Source organism: Melanotaenia boesemani, chromosome 24 (assembly GCF_017639745.1).
Source record: "Melanotaenia boesemani isolate fMelBoe1 chromosome 24, fMelBoe1.pri, whole genome shotgun sequence".
In the NCBI taxonomy this organism is placed as follows: domain Eukaryota; kingdom Metazoa; phylum Chordata; class Actinopteri; order Atheriniformes; family Melanotaeniidae; genus Melanotaenia; species Melanotaenia boesemani.
The window spans coordinates 16,277,145-16,295,040 of record NC_055705.1 but is presented as its reverse complement, the minus strand read 5'-3'; the positions used below and the strand labels follow the sequence as shown (position 1 = coordinate 16,295,040).

Here is a 17,896-nt window from a genome sequence, read left to right as displayed (position 1 = left end):
GCATTGCACAGAAACTGCGAGGTGAGCAAGGTAAACGTGGAGTGCCTTTGAAGCTGAGACATCTGCAGATCATAATAGGAAAGAAACAATTAGAGGAAGGGAGACAGGAAATGATGCAGCTTGTTATTGTTCAAAGTGTTTGCTGCTCCTTGTTTATCTGCTTGACATCAACGCTGATGTTAACTTGTGATCTTTGATGATTTCCAAGAAAAAGGATCTCTTGCAAGCCTGCAAACTCCCAAGAGAAGAGTTTAACCTCTTATGCAGATTGCCGCTTGATGCTGCTTTTTTTTTTTGTTTGTTTGTTTTTAAAGTTGTGGTCACTGTTGATCCACAAGGCAACTTGTTGTAAAAACCCTTTAAATGTGGTTAAATCCCCTCATTCAGACACCACCTTCTGTTTCAACCACAAATAGAGGGGTTCCCAACAACAAATCTGAGACAGAGACTGTGAGTGAGTGAGAAAGGAAGTGAGCAAAACAGAAACTTTTTTTTTTTTTTTTTCTTATTTTATTGTGTCATACACCCACTACTCTACGGGAACTGCTGCTTTTGCTGTGTAGACAATATTTCTATAGTAACAAAATCAACTTGCTAAACAAATCAAACATAAAGTTGACAATAAGCTTCTACTTAAAATCTCCCAGCGTGTAGGAGTGTAGCTGTGATCCAGCCAGGCGTGAGCGATCAGAAGTATCGCGGTATGGGATTCTGAACCTTGTTTTTGTTCTTGCGTTGCTTTGCTGGTTTGGTGTTGATGTAGTCGTTTTGGCTATCAGCACTCTTCAGTTTGAACTGCAAGACACAGGAGGAGAGATGAGCAACAAGATTTTATTTATGGGTTCATTTACAATAAGAGAAAAACAGTTTGAAGTAGACACGTTGCAGAGTTTGGAGTTTTTCAACTACTGTTGCCAGCATTTAAGAACTAGACACTCATGGGTAGATTGAAAAAAAATCTCCCAGTTATTGACAGATTTGTTAAAGTTAATGAGACCATCTAGTGATGCCTTATATGGCTGCTTGTGATGGTTAACGTGTAGACCTTGCAGTATGCATAGGTTTTGACGAAGAAGCATGTTTATCGTTAAAAAGTTTTTGTTACAGCATGGGATCCTCATATTATCTGATATTCTCTTCACTATTGTTGCCAAAAGCATCCACTATAATTGAATGATACTCAAACTATTAGAAGAAAAATGTTTAAACATGTCCAAAAATGTTAATTTTGTTAGCTGAGATTAAATCCTAATCATGTATGTGTATCATCTGCAAGATAATATTTAATTCTTTTGATATAATGACGAGCATTAACACATTTTTTTAACTATAGGAAGTTTTTTTATACCTTAATGATGCATTTAAAAGCTACTAATTATACAATTTAAGATCTGAAGTCATAAAAAAAAGCTATATTATTATACATTGTGTTATTTACAATACTTTTTATGTTGTATGTTGCTGCAGCGCTTATTGTTATTTTGAAAAAAAAACATGTTTTATGCCTCTTGAAGGCCAGTCTGAGCTGATTGGTCCAAAATAGCATAGTCTAGTAAGGAGTTAATTCTTTAATTAAGGTGTGTCAAACTAATTGTCAGGCAAGCATTTTGTAAATATTTTACACATCGACATCTACATAAAAAAGGAAAGTAAGACACGAACTACAAACTGCAGAACTTTTCCAAATACAAAACAGCTTATATAGAATAGAATAGAATAAAAAGCCTTTATATTTGTCATTATACAGAGTAAAAGATTTAAAAGCAGCTCCGTAAATGTAGACATAGTAATAACTTTTTTGGGGGGCGGGGGAAAGTGTAAATAAAGAACAGAATATAAACAGCAGCTATAAGACTCAAAATGAACTCTTAAGGGTAAATACATCCTCTTCTCTAAACCTGTTTTAGTATACATTTGTTCACTTTGTGGCACTGATGTAAATAAGAAGGAATCAAATAGTCTAATTATGGGCATTTTCTTTTCTTTTAAATTAGATAAATCTTAACTTGTAGCACTGTTCCAGATGGGAAGCCAACAAATCCATGTTTAGCTGCTAAAAAGGGGATAATATAGGGTTTATGAACTGGCTTTAGATCAAGTAGTTGAAAAATTCCATACTTGAGTGAGAAAAAATCCATAATTAAATAGGTTTAAATCTTTATAAAGCAAAAAAAAAAAAAAAAAATTCCAGGAAATTGTTAATTTTCATGTAATGTTTGTGTGGCTGCTATTAGTCTTAGATGATATGTTATTATGAATCTTATAAGGACCTAAAAGGGACTTTTTACCAATTTCGAGACATGATAATGTGTCAGACGTAAAACCAGATAAGGAAAATGTGAATTAGTTTATATGCCATCTTACCCAAATGATAAATGCTACAATGGTGACTGCCAGGCCGTAGGTGCTGAGAAGTACAACCACTGTAATCCAGATCCATAGAAACTTTTGGTTTTGTCTTCTTTCTGGTTCTTTTACATCTCTTGTGTCATTATGGTTGGTTTTATTACACTGGCAGCAACATCCTGGAAGAAATACATACATGATTGTTTTGCAGATTTCACTGTAATCACCCACAATTATACATTTGCTTCATATCTTAGAATCTCTTTTTAGTGTATTTACCTTCTGTGACAATGACCACCTGTTCACTTGGTATTTTTATGAAGGGAGGAGGGTAATCGAGCTCGGCCTCACATGTATAGATTGCTTGACCTGTGACATTTGCTGTGAAACCTGGGGATTTCTCCTTATTTTTGAATTGCACATCCACCTGTGAACCATTCTGGGCTTCACAGGTTTTTGTCTCTCCATTGGATAGCATGCATTTGTGAATCACCGTCTGGTGTTTGAGAAGTTTATATGTTTTCTCCTCAGAGGTCACATTGGGACACGGCACAAATACAGAAATATGGCCCTGTTCAGGTACACAGTAAGATTTCAGCTGCCCTGTGGAGAAAAATGTGACAGTGAAGCGTCATACATCTTCTAAAGTAATGTCTCTGAATTTATTTAATTAATTAAATTTTCCAAAGTTATTTTAAAGCTACTTCAGCCTAACATTTCATGCATCTTTTTAACCAATGACTTGACAAAGGAAAAAAAAACTTCATTAAAATACAGCTGCTGCAAAAGATTCGTCTATTTATTTTAATTCTCCTCGCTGAAATTCAGGCTTTGAAACCAGTCTTTTCAGTGCAACTCCGCCCACACAATGGAAATTATTTGATATCAGCACATTTACCTCTTTCAGACACGTTCAGTATGAAAAACAGAAATTTGCAGTACAAGTGGGATATTTGAGTCAGGTTGCGGTTCTTTACATGTTATTTACATTCACTCGCTCCACATAGTACATGTGTGTTTGAATTTGTGGTCTAACTAATGTGCTGCAGTTGCACCAGCACATTTTCGCTCAAGACAAATTTCCTTCAGAACAATTAAATTTATCTTATCTCATCAGAAAACATGCATTTAAACAGCGTTACGAGATATTAAGGATTAAGTGAACCAATAAATAACATTTACGAGTTTTAAAGCACTGATAATTGGGGTGTTAACTAGCTGTACTCACACATACTAAAGCTTTTTACAGTTTTAACTGTGTTTCCTCACAATTATTTGCATTTAGTGGTTGTTAATCTTAAATATATAAGCATTTATGGTCAAAATTATGCTTACCACGGCTGGCATTGGTGCGGGGACACTGAGTAGCATGAGACGACACACAGCACAGGAGGATCATGAGCATCCAGCAAACTCCCATCATGGTCTTTCTTTTTTGCACGGACTCATCTCCGATGCAGCGATTTTTCCTCATCACTGAAAGCTTGAAGCTCAAGCAGCAAACTCCATAAGTCTCTTCGCTGTCACTGCAGAAGAACCTGATCAGCTACTCTGATACCATCAAGTGTGGCTCCGTGCATGCTTTCCTTTTGCTTTAATGCCTCATATCCTCACCCTACCTCTGAGTGAAGCACTCCTACATGATGACTGAACCTCAAATACAGTCTTCTTGAGAGAAAACATCCTGTGGTAGAAAACGCCTCCTCCCCTGAAGTTTCCGCTCTCTTCCTGAGTTTGTAACCTCTATGTGTTGACAATTAAAGATTTTAGTTGTAGCAAAGAGTTGTTGCAGAGCCGTTCTGCTATTTATCCTCTTATTCTTTGTCAGATGCATATAATTAAACAGTGTGTGTACAATTCTCTTCTGCACTAAAAGTATTTTAGTTTTGTGCTTTATGATATATTGTGTAATTATGTAGTTTTATAGGAAATTAAAACAAAATGATCAGCACAAAAACACACATGACAATCTGATACCCTTTACTTGTTGTTGCCTCGATTCATCACCAATTAGAAATCTTACATAACCAAACAAAGACTGGTTGTTGTACCAGTGAAAATATAATGAAAACCACACAAAATTGACCAAAAATACAGTAAACCTGTCTGGGTACCATGTGGAAAAAGTCACTAAACCCTTTGATTAACTGACATTTGTTGACTGCTAAGGTGTCACTGCAGGAAATGCTGACAGGTAGAGAACAAAAGCTTATGAGAAATGAATAAGACTGTAACTAAGTAGTATGAGTCACTGTGTAAAGCTCATGTAAATACAGAGCACGGTTAAACCCTAGGGTGAGAAAGACAGTTACTTTCCCATACAGATGATTCAATCTGGTGGTTTTAGTGAAAGATCAATTAAATAGTGGCGGGGCGATGTGCATGATACTTTTAAGTCCACAAGATGGCAACAAAGTACTTTATTCTCATCAGCCTGCTAATAAAGTCTCCAACGTGAGATATACAAGTTGTTTAATAAAATCATATTTTTACTACAGAACATAGTGCCAGTGATAGTCCATTACAAGGTGGGAAATATATTTGTTATGTGGCAACACATGGTGACAGACTTGGGATTGTGAAATGGGGATTAAAGCATTTTTTTTTAAAAAAAAGGCTGTGAGTAAGTCCAAATAAAAAAATGAGTGAGAGAGGGGGATTGAATGGTTAGTAATGCCATGTGTCCATATGGATAACAATAATCTCCTAATCTGGAGTGTGTGCCTCTTGTCTGAGGGAGGTGGAGGCTTTAGATGGGCATCAGCAGCAACTCCAGTGTGCACTAATCTGACTGCTTTACATTAGGAGCACTTGACATATTTAAGTGATAAACAATACATCCAGATTTATATTGAACTAAATGTAGTGAAAAGCAATTTGGTGCTTGATGCTGTGTTCAGTTGCAGTTTAGTGAATGTAAAAAATAAATCATAACTCTTCTTGTGGGGGTTTATTTGGCCCTGTTATGTGCAACAAAAGAAAATACAATTTAGAAAATACATTATTAACAAACATGACAGTTAATTTTCTAAAGCCACTTTGTTATTTCTACACATGTGAAATGTGTTTTGTTTGTTTTATTGTTGTGTTTTTTTATATATTTTATTGACTTTTCTGAAACATGGTCTCCTTTTATATTTTGTGTTGTTATTTGCTTCTTTGTTGTATTTTTCTGAACATTTTTCAGCTTTGTTTTTTTTCCTTCTTCTTTATTGTTTCTTGAATTAATTTGCTCTTTTATATTTTTATTTATTTATTTAGTATAATATTGCGATATCGGTTTAGTTAGTTTTTCCTTTATTTTCTGGAATATGCAGATTTTTTTATATTCTTTTTCTTTTCTCGTTTTCTAATACTTGCAACACTATCTCTTTTAAATAGTTTGTTTATTTTTTTATTTTTTTATTTAAAGAAAAGTCTGGGAACTGAATGGCGTTACATTGTTTTTTTTTTCTTTCTTTCGTTCCTTTTTTATTTTTTATTTTATTCTTTTTTTAATTCTTCTTCTTTTCTTGGTCATCTGTCTTTTATTCTAGCGAGGTCATGCCTCGCCAGCTCTAAAATAAAACATTTCCGACTGTCCCTGAAGGCAGCGTCCGCTCCTGGGCTGGACAGGAAACGACGGAGACGCGCAGCGTGTCTCCTCGGCAGCTGCGGGAGGGAAGAATGGGAATGGGAGCAGATTTGTGGATTGCAGGCGAGGCAGCGTGTGAAAACATGAGGACAATGGCTAGTTTTGAATAGATTCCCATTTAAAATAGATAATTACAGATATCGTATTGGGAGTTTTCCTTCTTTCCCCGCTTGGCAGGGATAATAACTCCCATTGGAGAACAAAAAAAAAAGAGAGAGGACCCTCTTTGTAAATCCCATTTCACTGTAAGTATTTTTATTGCTGTTCTGCCACGTTTTTATTTTCTAACACAGTTTTCTTCCGTCTTAATGAAACAAATTCATAAACGAGAAATGTCATAAATAGCGTAAATGCCAGTTTATTTGGACATTTGTTGGCAGCCCATCCCAGACTGTGACCTCGGGAAGGAAAACGAAGTAGCTATCTGACTTCTTAAAAAATCTAAACCACTAGGTATATCCACTTAAGCATGTGTTAATGTTTCTTTGATAAAGTCTTTTCTGTGGCAGGGTGTTTAAATGATGAGTGTTTGTGTGCCTCCGTATGCCATTGAACAATCCCTTTCTTTTGGAGAAAGGGTGTGCAGCGTTTGGGTCGACTGGGAAAAGAGCCACAGCTCTCCTGGGAGTGACAATTCACCCTCCGCTATTGTTGTGATGTATTTGTATTTGTTACCAAAGCTGAACTCGGAGACGCTGTCGTGGATGTCTGAAGTTAATTTGTCTTCTCCGCATCCAGCTGAACAGAGAGATGCTCCGCTAGTCTCCACCCTGTTCAGCAGGAGAAGGCTATCAGCTTCTGGTAATGGCCGATGGTATTGTGCTAATGTTTTCCTCTAGCTGCTGCAGTTATGGAATAATAAATAAAATATCCTCAACAACCTGTAACATAAGTGAGCTTGTGTTTGGGTTCAGCTCGTTGTGAGCTACTCCTTCAATGCGGCTTATGAAGATAGTTTTAATTCCCTTTGTTGGATGACGCCGCCGGTAGCAGATTGGATGACATGAAGCCAGTTTGACCAGTGGCTATCTCCAGTTTAAAGCTCGCATCCAGTTCAGCCAGTAACCTCAGCCCATGTCTTCCAAATTACTCTGTTGTGGCCTTGTTGGTCCTTAATGAAGCTTTGTAGAAAAGTTGGAGCTGGAGCTCATGTTGTGTTCACTGTCCTTTTTAAATGATGATAAATTACCTGCTATCTGCCTCTTTACTGACCGTAGAGTTCAAAGGTGGTTTGTAGAGAAGGTGCTTGCTATGCCGCCCTGTGGCTGGCTGCCATGTGTCTCCACACTTTCACCCAGTAAAGATTTTGTGTTTTATTTACACTACTAAGGCTGGCGGATAAAGCTCTTGCAGCCGTTTTACAGCATCACTTTATCATCATTCAGCTTCATTTGTGTCTCATTTTGGTCATATTAAAACTCTTTGGAAATTAGGTGGATTTTTTTTTTTAGCCCGTGTTCTCCTTTTTTCTAACGTTGACGACCATATGTTCTGCTGTGCAGTCTTTTTATTGCATTAATTTATGTCATTATTTTTCTCTGTTTGGTTCATTACAAAGTTTTAGATTTAAATGTGTACCTTAATTTGCATGTCTAAATATTAACCATTGCTAGTATATCTTTTTCTCTCTCTTTCTGGTCATTTTGTTTCCTTTTTGCACTTAATATGCACTTAATATATTAATATTCAGTAACTGTGTTTGTTATAGCTTTTTGGGCATTTCCTTTTGCTATTTTAAGGATCTCCATTTGCATCTCATTTGGGTTGTTAAATACCCATTATATCTCTGGCATAAAACTTAAAGCCCACTCTGTCTTCTGGCCCCTGTGGAGGGCTGGCTCAGCAATCTGTGCCCATATCTCTTTAATTTATAGGTGAACACAACAAAACAAACAGCGTTTTCTTCCAGAAAAAGGCCACTAAGCAGCCACTTGGCCCAGCCTTTATTCCCAACAGTGGCATTATAATAGACCGTCTGTGTCCTCAAGGCATGCTTGATTTGCATCCACAAAGCAGCAGACTAGAAGCACATTATTCTGGGCATGGAGACAGTGCAGCAACAATGTGACCCATTCGTTAACAGTGCAGTTAATGGGCTGAAAATAACCACTGGTCCTCTGGTTTCTCCCCCTTAAAGCAGATGCCTTTAAGCATGTGTTTCTTGAGAGAGAAAAATGGCATCAGTTTGGAGTCGGATTTCATTCATCTAGCCAGAGATGCCCCAAACACATTGTGACATATTTCTTTGGTCAGTGTTAGTGGGGGCTCTGTTTTGATGTGCCCTATTATGAAAGTGTTACTTAAGAATTTGATTATGAGCTGGTTACACAAAGGATAAAGTCTGTTTTTGATGTTGGTGGTAGCTTTTCAGGCCTGTGGTTTGGGCTCACTTGGAACATTGCAGTTGTTGAAATACTATTCAACAGAAAAAGTCCAAGTCGGTGCATCCAGGCAGCATGGTACACAGCTTAGTCATAAAAAGTCCAGCATGGATTACATTTCCAGCCATGGAGGTAAAACACATGTTAGGGGGTTTCTTACTGTTTGGAAGCATTTGTAAGTTTTATTCTACAGCCTGCTTTCTTTTTTTGGGACCATTAAGAGGAAAAATAAGGAGGATAACATGTGACCAGACTTATGGTTTAATCATTTACCCATGCTATCTTGTTTGCCCACAAGACTAAAGGTGAAAAAAAAACTCTTATTTTTATCCCTCCATCAGTCTTCTTTTTGTTGTAGCTATGATTTCCCCTGGAGCTTGTTGATAAGATGAGAAAAACAGTTAGGCCTGAGGAACGATCCTGAGACACTGCATGCATTTACAAAGATGGATTCAAAAGCTGTTCCTGGTTTTTGTGTGTGTAGCATCTCAGACTTGCTTGCCTGTACGTCTGTCAGCACTTTGCTGCCTCAGTGTCCATTCCCACCCCCCCCCCCGAAATCGCTGGGCATGAGACCTCTCTGCACAAAAGCTCCAAAGATGAGGCTTGGGGTGCCGACGGTGGTGGGTGTAAGTTTACCCAGGTTGTGTTACAGCCGGGGGTGTGGGTGGGAGGGGATGGTACTTCAAACGCAGCTCACCCTGATGGAGAGCTGGAAGGGAGACTGCAACCTGATAGTTCTGCACTTGCAGGAGATGCCACGGCTCAGGCTGGGGAAAGGAGTCTAAACTGAAAAACACCAGCTGCATCAGGGTGCAGCACCTCCTTGATGGCAACAAGATTGGAGCTTTGTGTGTGTGTGAGAAAATGCAAGAGAAGAGTGTAGGCCTGCCTTGTCAGAGGCACGTGGCCCTGGCCTGTATAGGGCCTTGTTCTTGTAACATTTTGCTGACCTTTGGTGGCAGCTGCCCCTGCCATTTGAAAACAAAGACAAATGGCTAGTCAGCCTGCCTTTAGCCTGCAAAACATCTACTGATCCAGATAGCAAGTTCCTCTTCCTGTTGGCCTTTTATATATATATATATATATCAGAGACTTAGGTCAGTGCCCTGTATTACTGGAAATCAACCATTTGAGATCCAGATGTGACCTTTTCTTTTGGTAAAGATTGTTTTCTGTTCTCTTACAAGGAAATATCTTAGAAAAAGGCTTTTTCTGACGATTTTAATGCTACACAAGTAAAATGTGAAGTCCTGAACTAAAGCAATGAATGGACTGACCCTGCAGCCTGTTTTCTAAATGCAGCACCACTGATTGGAGGAGGCAGAAGGAGGCCATCCGCCTCTCCTCCTCTGCTTTTGGGCCATGCATAATCTTGGTCCTTGTTTGGCAGGTGCACTGCAGCACATGGACAAATAAGCACTGCTGAAGATGCAAACTGCAAGGACAGACCTACAATTGGATCTCTGGCATTTTGGTTCTGAGTAACAAAATGGTCCATTCAGTCAGTCCTTATGAGATTTACAATTAAACCCATGTTAAATGCTTCAGTTTACCACCCCATTCAGGCCAGTGGGCAAAAAATGTTTCTTTAATGTCATCTATTCCTTCGGCAGCTTTTAATCACTGTGACTCTTATTGTGGTTGATTCTTACTGTAGATGTTTTGTTTCATTCATGACTGCAGAAGTGACTGGAGACACAGGAATCTGTTTAAAAATTTGGGCTTTTGTTGAGCACGTCGCATTGATTGTTGCTCTCCTGCACACATGTACTCGGCATGATCAACACCTGAGCCAGTTGAAGCCTTGAGGGGGGTTGGGTTTTTGTGCACCTGTCTTTTAAGTTAAGCTTTGCACAGTTGAGTAATCACCCTGAACCTGATCTTGAGAAATAGAATTTCATCCCAGTGGGAATTCGTGGCTGTAATTCCAACTGCTGCATCGGATGTCGGCGAGGAAAAAGTGGAGGTGGAGATGTTGATTTATGGTTTTTAGTTTCTTTTTTCACAAGTCCAGCTTAAGCTCTGCAGCAGTGTGTGGGTTGATGGATGGTGTGGTTTTTCACTTGTGGATGGATGTCCTTTAGAGTCTGACTTGAGATGACAGAGTGCTAAAGTCAAGCTGGGGTGCCTCAGACAGAGTAGGTAGTATTAAGAGCACAGAAAATGCTAGCTCAGAGGAAATATACATGTGGCCACAGTGCCTGCTGTATAGAAAATATATTATAGACTTGAGCTGATGTACGAGCTGTCTGGTATAAGAATTACTGCATGCAAATGGAGAAAGTGGATTTATACTTTACTCCCTGGATTGCTTTCACATGCACTATTTTATCATCTATTGAACTGAATTAAATGGCCAGTGCTTTGCAACAAAGAGCCTGGGATAAACATTAGCACAGCCACGAGCAGCACGTCCTCTCTGCTCCATGCCTGAGCCAAGTTCACTCAGTTCTCATGAAACCACAACAGCATTTTCGGGGTCCGTGTGTTCATTTGCATCCAGAGAGGCTGTTTGTTTGGCTTTTGGCCATCTCTCAGGACACCCAGATTACGGTTCAGCATAGATGGAGTTTGAGAAAGAAACGTCACACACAAATGCAAACAAATTAAATTGTTTTGTTTCCTCTCGCCCCGCTGTGAAATGCCTGCCTCCTGGGTCAAAATGTTTAGATGACCTCTGTTTAGAGCAGCTTGTACAGTTGCTTTTTGTAATTGTTGACCTCTGGGTTGCATTCCAGTGAAATCCTCTGAGGATTTAGCTTTATTTACTGCTTGGAAAGCACTAATAACGGCAGCGTTATGAGACTATCGGAGAAAGTTGAGGGCTTAGTTGCAGCAGATAGTGCTATTTTGTAGCATCTCCTTTTATGTTTGTGCATATTTTGACACGAGACTGAGTCATTCTGAGTCATTTGAGCAAACAAAGTGAATTTATGTAACTTTTTTCTATCAGCAAGCTATATACCTTTTTCGTTCATGTAATTAATTTGCAATCAGTTTCCAGGTACACTTGAGAACAACACTATTAGCCCCCCTAAGTGCTTTTTTTTAACAGAACAAGCATTTCTCAACATTTTTTTCGACAGTTTTTCCAACTTTCAAACAATAGTAAATCTAATTCAGAAATAACAAAGCCCTCTTAAGAACTGATCTTTTATTGAGCTATAGAATAAATGCTGTTGCTTTAATTTAGCTCTGCTCAATGCTTCTCAAATCAAGATAAAACTGAGGGTTGTCTCAGGATTTACACGTAGTATAAAAACTTTAATGATGGTTTGAGTTGTCACTTAAAAAAGAAATCTATTGCCAAAAACAAAAGAAATCAGTTTGGGCTTGAGGAAACTAATTGTTGATGCTCACAAAGCAGGGAAAGGAAGCCATCAGTGTTTTCTATCAAGAACTGAAGTAAGAAGTACCTTCAAGAAATTATAACAGAGACACACAGTACAGAACAAGCATAGCAGAGGTAGGAATTCAAATATTTCAAAGGCCCTGGAAAGAAAACTAGTAAGAGATGTGTCTAAAGACCCTAAAAATAGAACTCTTTGGTCATAGAGACATTGCTTACGTTTGCAAAAAGACGGAAGAGGCGTATAACCCAAAGAACACCTTCCCCACAGTAAAATACGAGGGTGGCAGTATTATGCTGTGGTGATGTGTCTGTGCGTCTGGAACTGTGCATATTGTCAGAATGGAAGGAAACATGAAGAAAGAAGGGTCTGGGTCATTGCTTTGTCTAAACTGAAGATGTATGTCCATGCCAGAAAGTCAGCTTGAGAGATTTTCCAAAGAAAAATGGTCTGGGATTACTCGGGAGATGTCAGACACTTGTTGAAAACTATAACAAATTACTACAGGCTGTCATCCAGCAAAGACTGTACACAATTCTATTAACATCAGATGGGCTAATAATTGTTTCTTCAACAGTGGGTCACAAGAGATGCCACAGAAATATACAAGAAAAAAATGATGTACTATGGCCTTTTTTGTTATCCTCCTCTTGAACTGTAACTCCAAAAGTTTCCCTCCACCACTGCATGCATAGATTGGACTTAAAAACAGGTTCACCCATACAATATTTATATCTTCCAACTGTTTCAAGTGTTTCTGTGTTTAGTTCAAGCCACAAACTAAAAACTACACCAAAAACTGAGGCTAGAGAAGCTTGTTTTGTCATTAAATATTCACTGTAGCCTACTTTTCCCCTTTAGATCTTCTAAGTACACTCTTATTCAAAGCAGGAAAGTTACCCCAGCTCATGTTCTCTGCAGGCGGTCCTTCAGCGGGCAGCGAAACCTCAAGCAAGTGAAACGTGAAGGGTTGGAAAGCGGCCTGGCCTTGTCACATTGCTGAGGGCCACAAGGCTCAGTGCACAGCACCATGCCACCGGTAACTCTACTACTGGGAAGAATGGTGGAAGGAAGTGAGGAAGAGTGTGGAAATGAGAAATGCTGATCGGGAAGATGTAGTCTTTAGAAACTGAAAACTATTGCTCAGTGTAGGTGATGTCATATGAAATACGACCAATTGGAAACACTGAGTTCATTGTTCATTTTCCTCATGTCCTCTGCCAATGTCTGGAAATCGCACTGTTTCACACGCTTCTATCTGGTGCTCTGCATGTACTGTAACAGCCTGATGTTGGCAGGCTGCTCCACTATTCTTTTTTACGTCAGGGTTCATCCAGGACAGCGAAGGAATCTAGAGTTTCACTGCTGTGACCTACAATGCAGAGAGAATCCAGCCAGCGAAAACAGCCGTGCTTGCTGTGGTAGAAGTGGATTGGCACAATTTTGCAACAGAATCCCTTGACAGTAACTCAAACCTACAAGCTTCATCTCATGAAACAGTGCCGTGTGTGTGCATGTGTGACCGCCTCTCTCCAAATCTCATTGACTAATACCCTGGCAGCTCTGAAAGTGACTGCAAGACTCTATTGACCGAGTTTCTGGGTTAAGTTTGTGGATGAGTAGCTTGCTAATCCCTCTCTGCAAAGCTGATCTTCACTCTCTAGTGATTCCTGATTATTTTGGCCCACATGCCTCACAGCCAACTCTTCCCTGTGAGTAAATCGTGACCTGGCCCTGGCTTGGCACAATGACTGAGTCAAGCTGAGTCAAGGGTCACTGTCATATTTGTGGTTTGCCAGCTTGACCCCCTCTCTTCTGGTGATCATGTCCGCTTAGAGATTATTGAAATGAAACCGTGTAAATAAGGAGTGAGATTTCTGTCTTTAAGCTGATCAGCTGTGCTCAAGCTGCACTAATGATGAGGTTTCAGAGTGCACAGATTTCCTTTGCGGTTATGAAAACTGTGCACAAACGCCCCCCCACAAAGGACTGTTTTGATCCAACACATGAGAAACGAGGCCAAATGTACACTAACACAAAAGGCATTTCATCATGTAACTCTGTACGTGTGTGTAATTACCAGTAAACCCCACTGGTAACTTGCCAGCCAGTGGGACCTCCATTAGATCCCACTGGCCATCGTGGGAACATTCCTGACACAGCAATATTCCATAATTCCCACCATGTGTGGTTTTTCCAGAGGCAAGTGCTCTCTGCACGGAGCGTAGAGAATCCCACTGAGGAGAAGAGATGAGCTCCTGTAATCGTATCCAGACATCACCGTGTCTGCGTGAACAAAGCTAGAAATAAATGATCGTAGTAGTTTAGTGAAATAACATCTTTATCACTGGCTGAAACTCCTAACAGCAGGTTGTCCGTTTGGTCTCAGCTAATGGATTTACTTTAGATATTGAAGGTTTTGTCATTAAGTCCATATACTTTCAAATTAAGTCAATAAAACTTGGTATAATTGTTATTATCAAGCAAAAAAGCAGCCAAGACCTTGTATTAAAGGTTCAGTGTGTCACAAAATCAAAGGTCAATTATAGAAAAATTTTATCTCTCATTAAAAACTGTGTTTCTATTGGTATCTAATTATTTTACTAAAATAAGTGTTGTGTTTTTATTCTCTTAGAATGAGTCATTTATATCTACTTTCTGTGGGTCCTCATTCATAGCAGCTGATGTATTTGCCACTATTTTTACTACGATGTCTATAAACGGACAAATACCCATGTGTGTAAAGTGATAAGACTCTGAGCTTTAAAACTGCAGTACCGGCTTGGGGTGTCGTTTGGGATAAGTAACGCCTTAAAAGGACCATAGAAGAAGACAGTACGCATGTATATAACTTTGAAGTAGTTACCTGTAGTTCCTTCATCACTGCTCCTGAGGCTGTTGGATCCACTCAAAATTGACAACATGTATGTTTGGAAGAATTTTGGCCATTGACATCCATCGCACATTCACAACATGCTGTGTCCATCTTTACCACTAGATGGCAGTAATCCTTGTGCAGTGAACGTTTTGAGCAGGATTTTGCATTGAGTGCCCCCCTAATGATTAGCATCCGTCTTGCATCCTGTCTCTTCTCTGAGCCCTTAAGCCAGTAAAAGCCAGTTTGATGCTGACTCTTCTTTTATCTCTTGCTGTCACTTTTTCTGCTTTTCCTCGCTTCTTCCAATAACGTCCTCTTGCATTTCTTTACTAAATTAACCATGGTGTGCGTTTAAAATGGCTAGTGTGTTGATATCCAGTTTCTGGTGCTGTAAAGCAAAATGGTCTGAGGAAAAAAGTAGCTTCTGGATGCTGCCGGTCAACAACGGCTCCAGGTATGTACAAAATGTCAGTGTACCATCATAATGAGTCAGAAGAATTTTAAGGGAAAAATAAATAAATAAATGGTAAGCTGATTGTTCAGAGAGGGCAGAGTTCAGGACAGCCACTGTGTTGTTGTTTTTTTTGCAATTTGTGTTAACTAGCCTTCTGGTCAATTATTGAGTATGTTTTATTTTGACGTTATTGAGTAAAAGCGAAAAAGGCTGGCCTATAAAATAAAACATTTTAAAGCTCATTTATTCTCCCTTTACGTACATAAATAAGTACGTCATTATCAAACATGTCTTGGTACATATCTGCAAACAGACCATAATATGCATGTGTAAAGAACGCAGAAGACGGACAGGAGGATCTTTCTGTATGTGTAATTAGTGTAGAGCCTAAATGAAGCATCAGACTGTTGAGAAGCAATGTCCTCTGTTGGAGGGAGTAACTTCTTTTCATGCGCTGAATGCCTCAAATATCACACTGAAGAAAAACACAACCTCTGTAACATCTTTCGGACAGTGGAGCAGTAATATTTTAACTTGAGTTGATTTTTCACACTTGAAAGCCAACAACTTTGGAAATCAGAGGTCAGACAGGCCATTGCCCGAGAATGGAAGCAGCTGCACTCGATTTGGAGGAAAAGCAATGCACTGATCAATATTAATGCATCTTCAGAGCGAGGATCAGCATCAGTCAGCTGACTGATGGGTTACCTCAGTGCCATTACAGGAATGCTCAGGGTCACTGCTAAATGCCTTTGTTTTTTTCTGAAACCAGATTACAATGTTAGGGGCTGCTTTTAATTCATTTATGTCTGGTTTGAGCCAGTGTTACACAGATCATTGGTAAACTAGGGAGTTGATCTATTTTGTGTTGTAAATGTGTCACATTTCCAGATATGATCCTGTTAAGACAAACAATAATGGGGGGATTGCCATTTTACAGCATTCATATGTGAACTTTGTGGCGTCACCATGTATTTTAAGGCCCTATTGTAATGCATTGTGTGCTGCAGTTAAGTTCTTCCTGTTGCTTTGGCAACACAAATGCCATCTAAACATGGCACAACATATATTCTGTTGTTAAGACTGTGGGTCAAACTGAAGACTCAGATTGACAGTACAGTAGCAAAATGCTCACGCACCAGGCGGTGAGCTTGGCCCTGCTTTTTCGTTCGCTGTACTTCCCCTTCAACAATCCTGCCTTTATTTCCCGCTGTGACATCATCATCACTCCTGCTAGTTCAGCGCCCTGCCCTCCTTCCCACTTCCTGCCCCGACAGGAAATGAGCCGCCGTGAAGGAGAGCTGTTAATGTGGACAAGGACACACCTGTGTCCACTACACTAGACTCTGTGTTTCCTTTTAGTCTGTTGTTGAAGTGGGGCACTAGTGTAGGCCATGTGAAGCTAACGGTTATACAAGGGGCACTTTTTGGGCCCCTCTTTTACCATTTAAGTTTAAAGGATTTAGTGAGGAGTGTGTGTTGCCCTGATCTTTGTACAGCCATTGCCTCTTGGTCATAAGTCGGTCATATTTGTCTGTGTGCATGTGTCGCAGGCATGCCTTTGTTTTCAGCAGTAGAGCAGCTGCTCGCCGGCTCCTGCACTGTTGTGACTGAAGCAACTGTGTTCGCTGCAGCTGCAAAGCCCCATGTGTCACTGCCACACCTGCTCAATAGCCTCGTGTTGATGGAGTGATATCACATGGTTAACTTTGTGTGTGCAAATTGCAATAGAGAGATGGAGGGTGTTGGGTTGACCTGTAATCAAAGCAGGTAAATGTGCTCCTTTCTGCAAGGATGACACCGTGTCATTTTGTTCTTTTGTTATCAGGAGTCTGTTTGCTATCATAACACACTTGTAGGGACTTACTTTTCTTCTTTATTTTTTTTTTGGTTTGTTTTGCCTGGAGAGGGGCCACATGCTGCAGCTGAACAACTGTTGGTGTGTAGAAAAACGAAAGGAACAGCTGAGACCAGCAGGAATAGCTTCTGGGTAGTTAACCACAACATTGGCTGCCTACCTCTCACACCGATTCATAACAGTTATATCTCCTATTACCTTACATGCCTTCATTATTTTTCTACAGCCAGGCTATGATTCAGCTTTTGGATAGTTTGGGATAAAATGGACTCATAGTATGAGTCAGCATACTATGACTGTTTTTTGTGAGTTAATGATTCATTTAAATGTTTAAAATTGGTCATTGTTGTTAGAACCTGCAGACTTGTGAGTCGAAGTCGATGCACACGTAAGAGTTTTGACAAGGTTTTTTACTCTGACTAATGTTGGAAATGGTTAGCCTGGGGAGGCAGCATGCTTATTAAGCAGGTTGTGTGTGTTTGCTGAGCTGAAACGAAGGCCTCTGCAGCTGAATTGTTTTAATCTAGCAATAACGACGAAGATAGCTTCTAATAAAGATTGAACTGTGCTTGATTGCTTCCAGAGCTTTAAGATAAGTGTCTCTGTGGCTGTGCATGTCCTTTTGTCTGTGCTCCGTTGAGTCCCTTGCTTAAGCACCCTTCATAGTTCATCTTCTGCATTTTTCTGACAGTTGCTTAGTCTCTCAGTTCTTCTGTAGCCGGTTCATCAAACAAACCCGATCCATAATGTTTGACTAATGGCCTTCATGAGGTGACCGAAGTACAGGTTGTGTTTAGCTTCTGCAGGCTCAAAATAGACGCCGAAGTATGACTGATAGATTTTGTTTTTCCTCTTTTTCCAGGGGATAAAAGCCCCAGCCGCAGAGTGGAGTGGCGGTTTCATCTGACCTTTAACCTCAGTAGGAAGAAGGGAAACCCACTTCAGAGGTAAGAGTTCTTGTAAACTGAAGTGAGTATGCTTTTTGTGGGTAA

The 17,896-nt window shown here is 39.7% G+C and overlaps 2 protein-coding genes across 4 annotated transcripts in view; one reads left to right on the top strand and one right to left on the bottom strand.

Moving 5' to 3' along the window:
- Window positions 1–321: 321 nt before the first annotated feature.
- On the bottom strand, window positions 322–4,007 carry si:dkey-1h24.6. The gene is made up of 4 exons (XM_041978302.1): window positions 3,682–4,007; window positions 2,626–2,949; window positions 2,365–2,525; window positions 322–795 (listed from the first exon to the last, which is right to left on the bottom strand). Exons 1-4 carry the CDS (start codon window positions 3,818–3,820, stop codon window positions 688–690), a joined length of 732 nt encoding a protein of 243 aa, XP_041834236.1. The 5' UTR covers window positions 3,821–4,007; the 3' UTR covers window positions 322–687.
- Window positions 4,008–5,950: 1,943 nt separating this feature from the next.
- The window catches only part of raph1b (Ras association (RalGDS/AF-6) and pleckstrin homology domains 1b), a 45,111-nt gene continuing 33,165 nt past the window's right edge, over window positions 5,951–17,896 (top strand). For all 3 annotated transcript variants that reach the window (XM_041979165.1, XM_041979164.1, XM_041979163.1), the window contains exons 1-2: window positions 5,951–6,225; window positions 17,767–17,851. The gene's annotated coding sequence lies outside the window, so the exon portion shown is untranslated. The remainder of the gene's footprint in view (window positions 6,226–17,766; window positions 17,852–17,896) is intronic.

Excerpts from the sequence above, each read along its gene's own strand:
- si:dkey-1h24.6 (XM_041978302.1), bottom strand. The coding sequence starts at position 3,820 with ATGAGGAAAAATCGCTGCATCGGAGATGAGTCCGTGCAAAAAAGAAAG. Across the intron at positions 2,950-3,681 it reads CCGCACCAATGCCAGCCGTG|GGCAGCTGAAATCTTACTGT; the intron begins GTAAGCATAATT and ends TTTTCTCCACAG. Across the intron at positions 796-2,364 it reads TTGTAGCATTTATCATTTGG|TTCAAACTGAAGAGTGCTGA; the intron begins GTAAGATGGCAT and ends TGTGTCTTGCAG.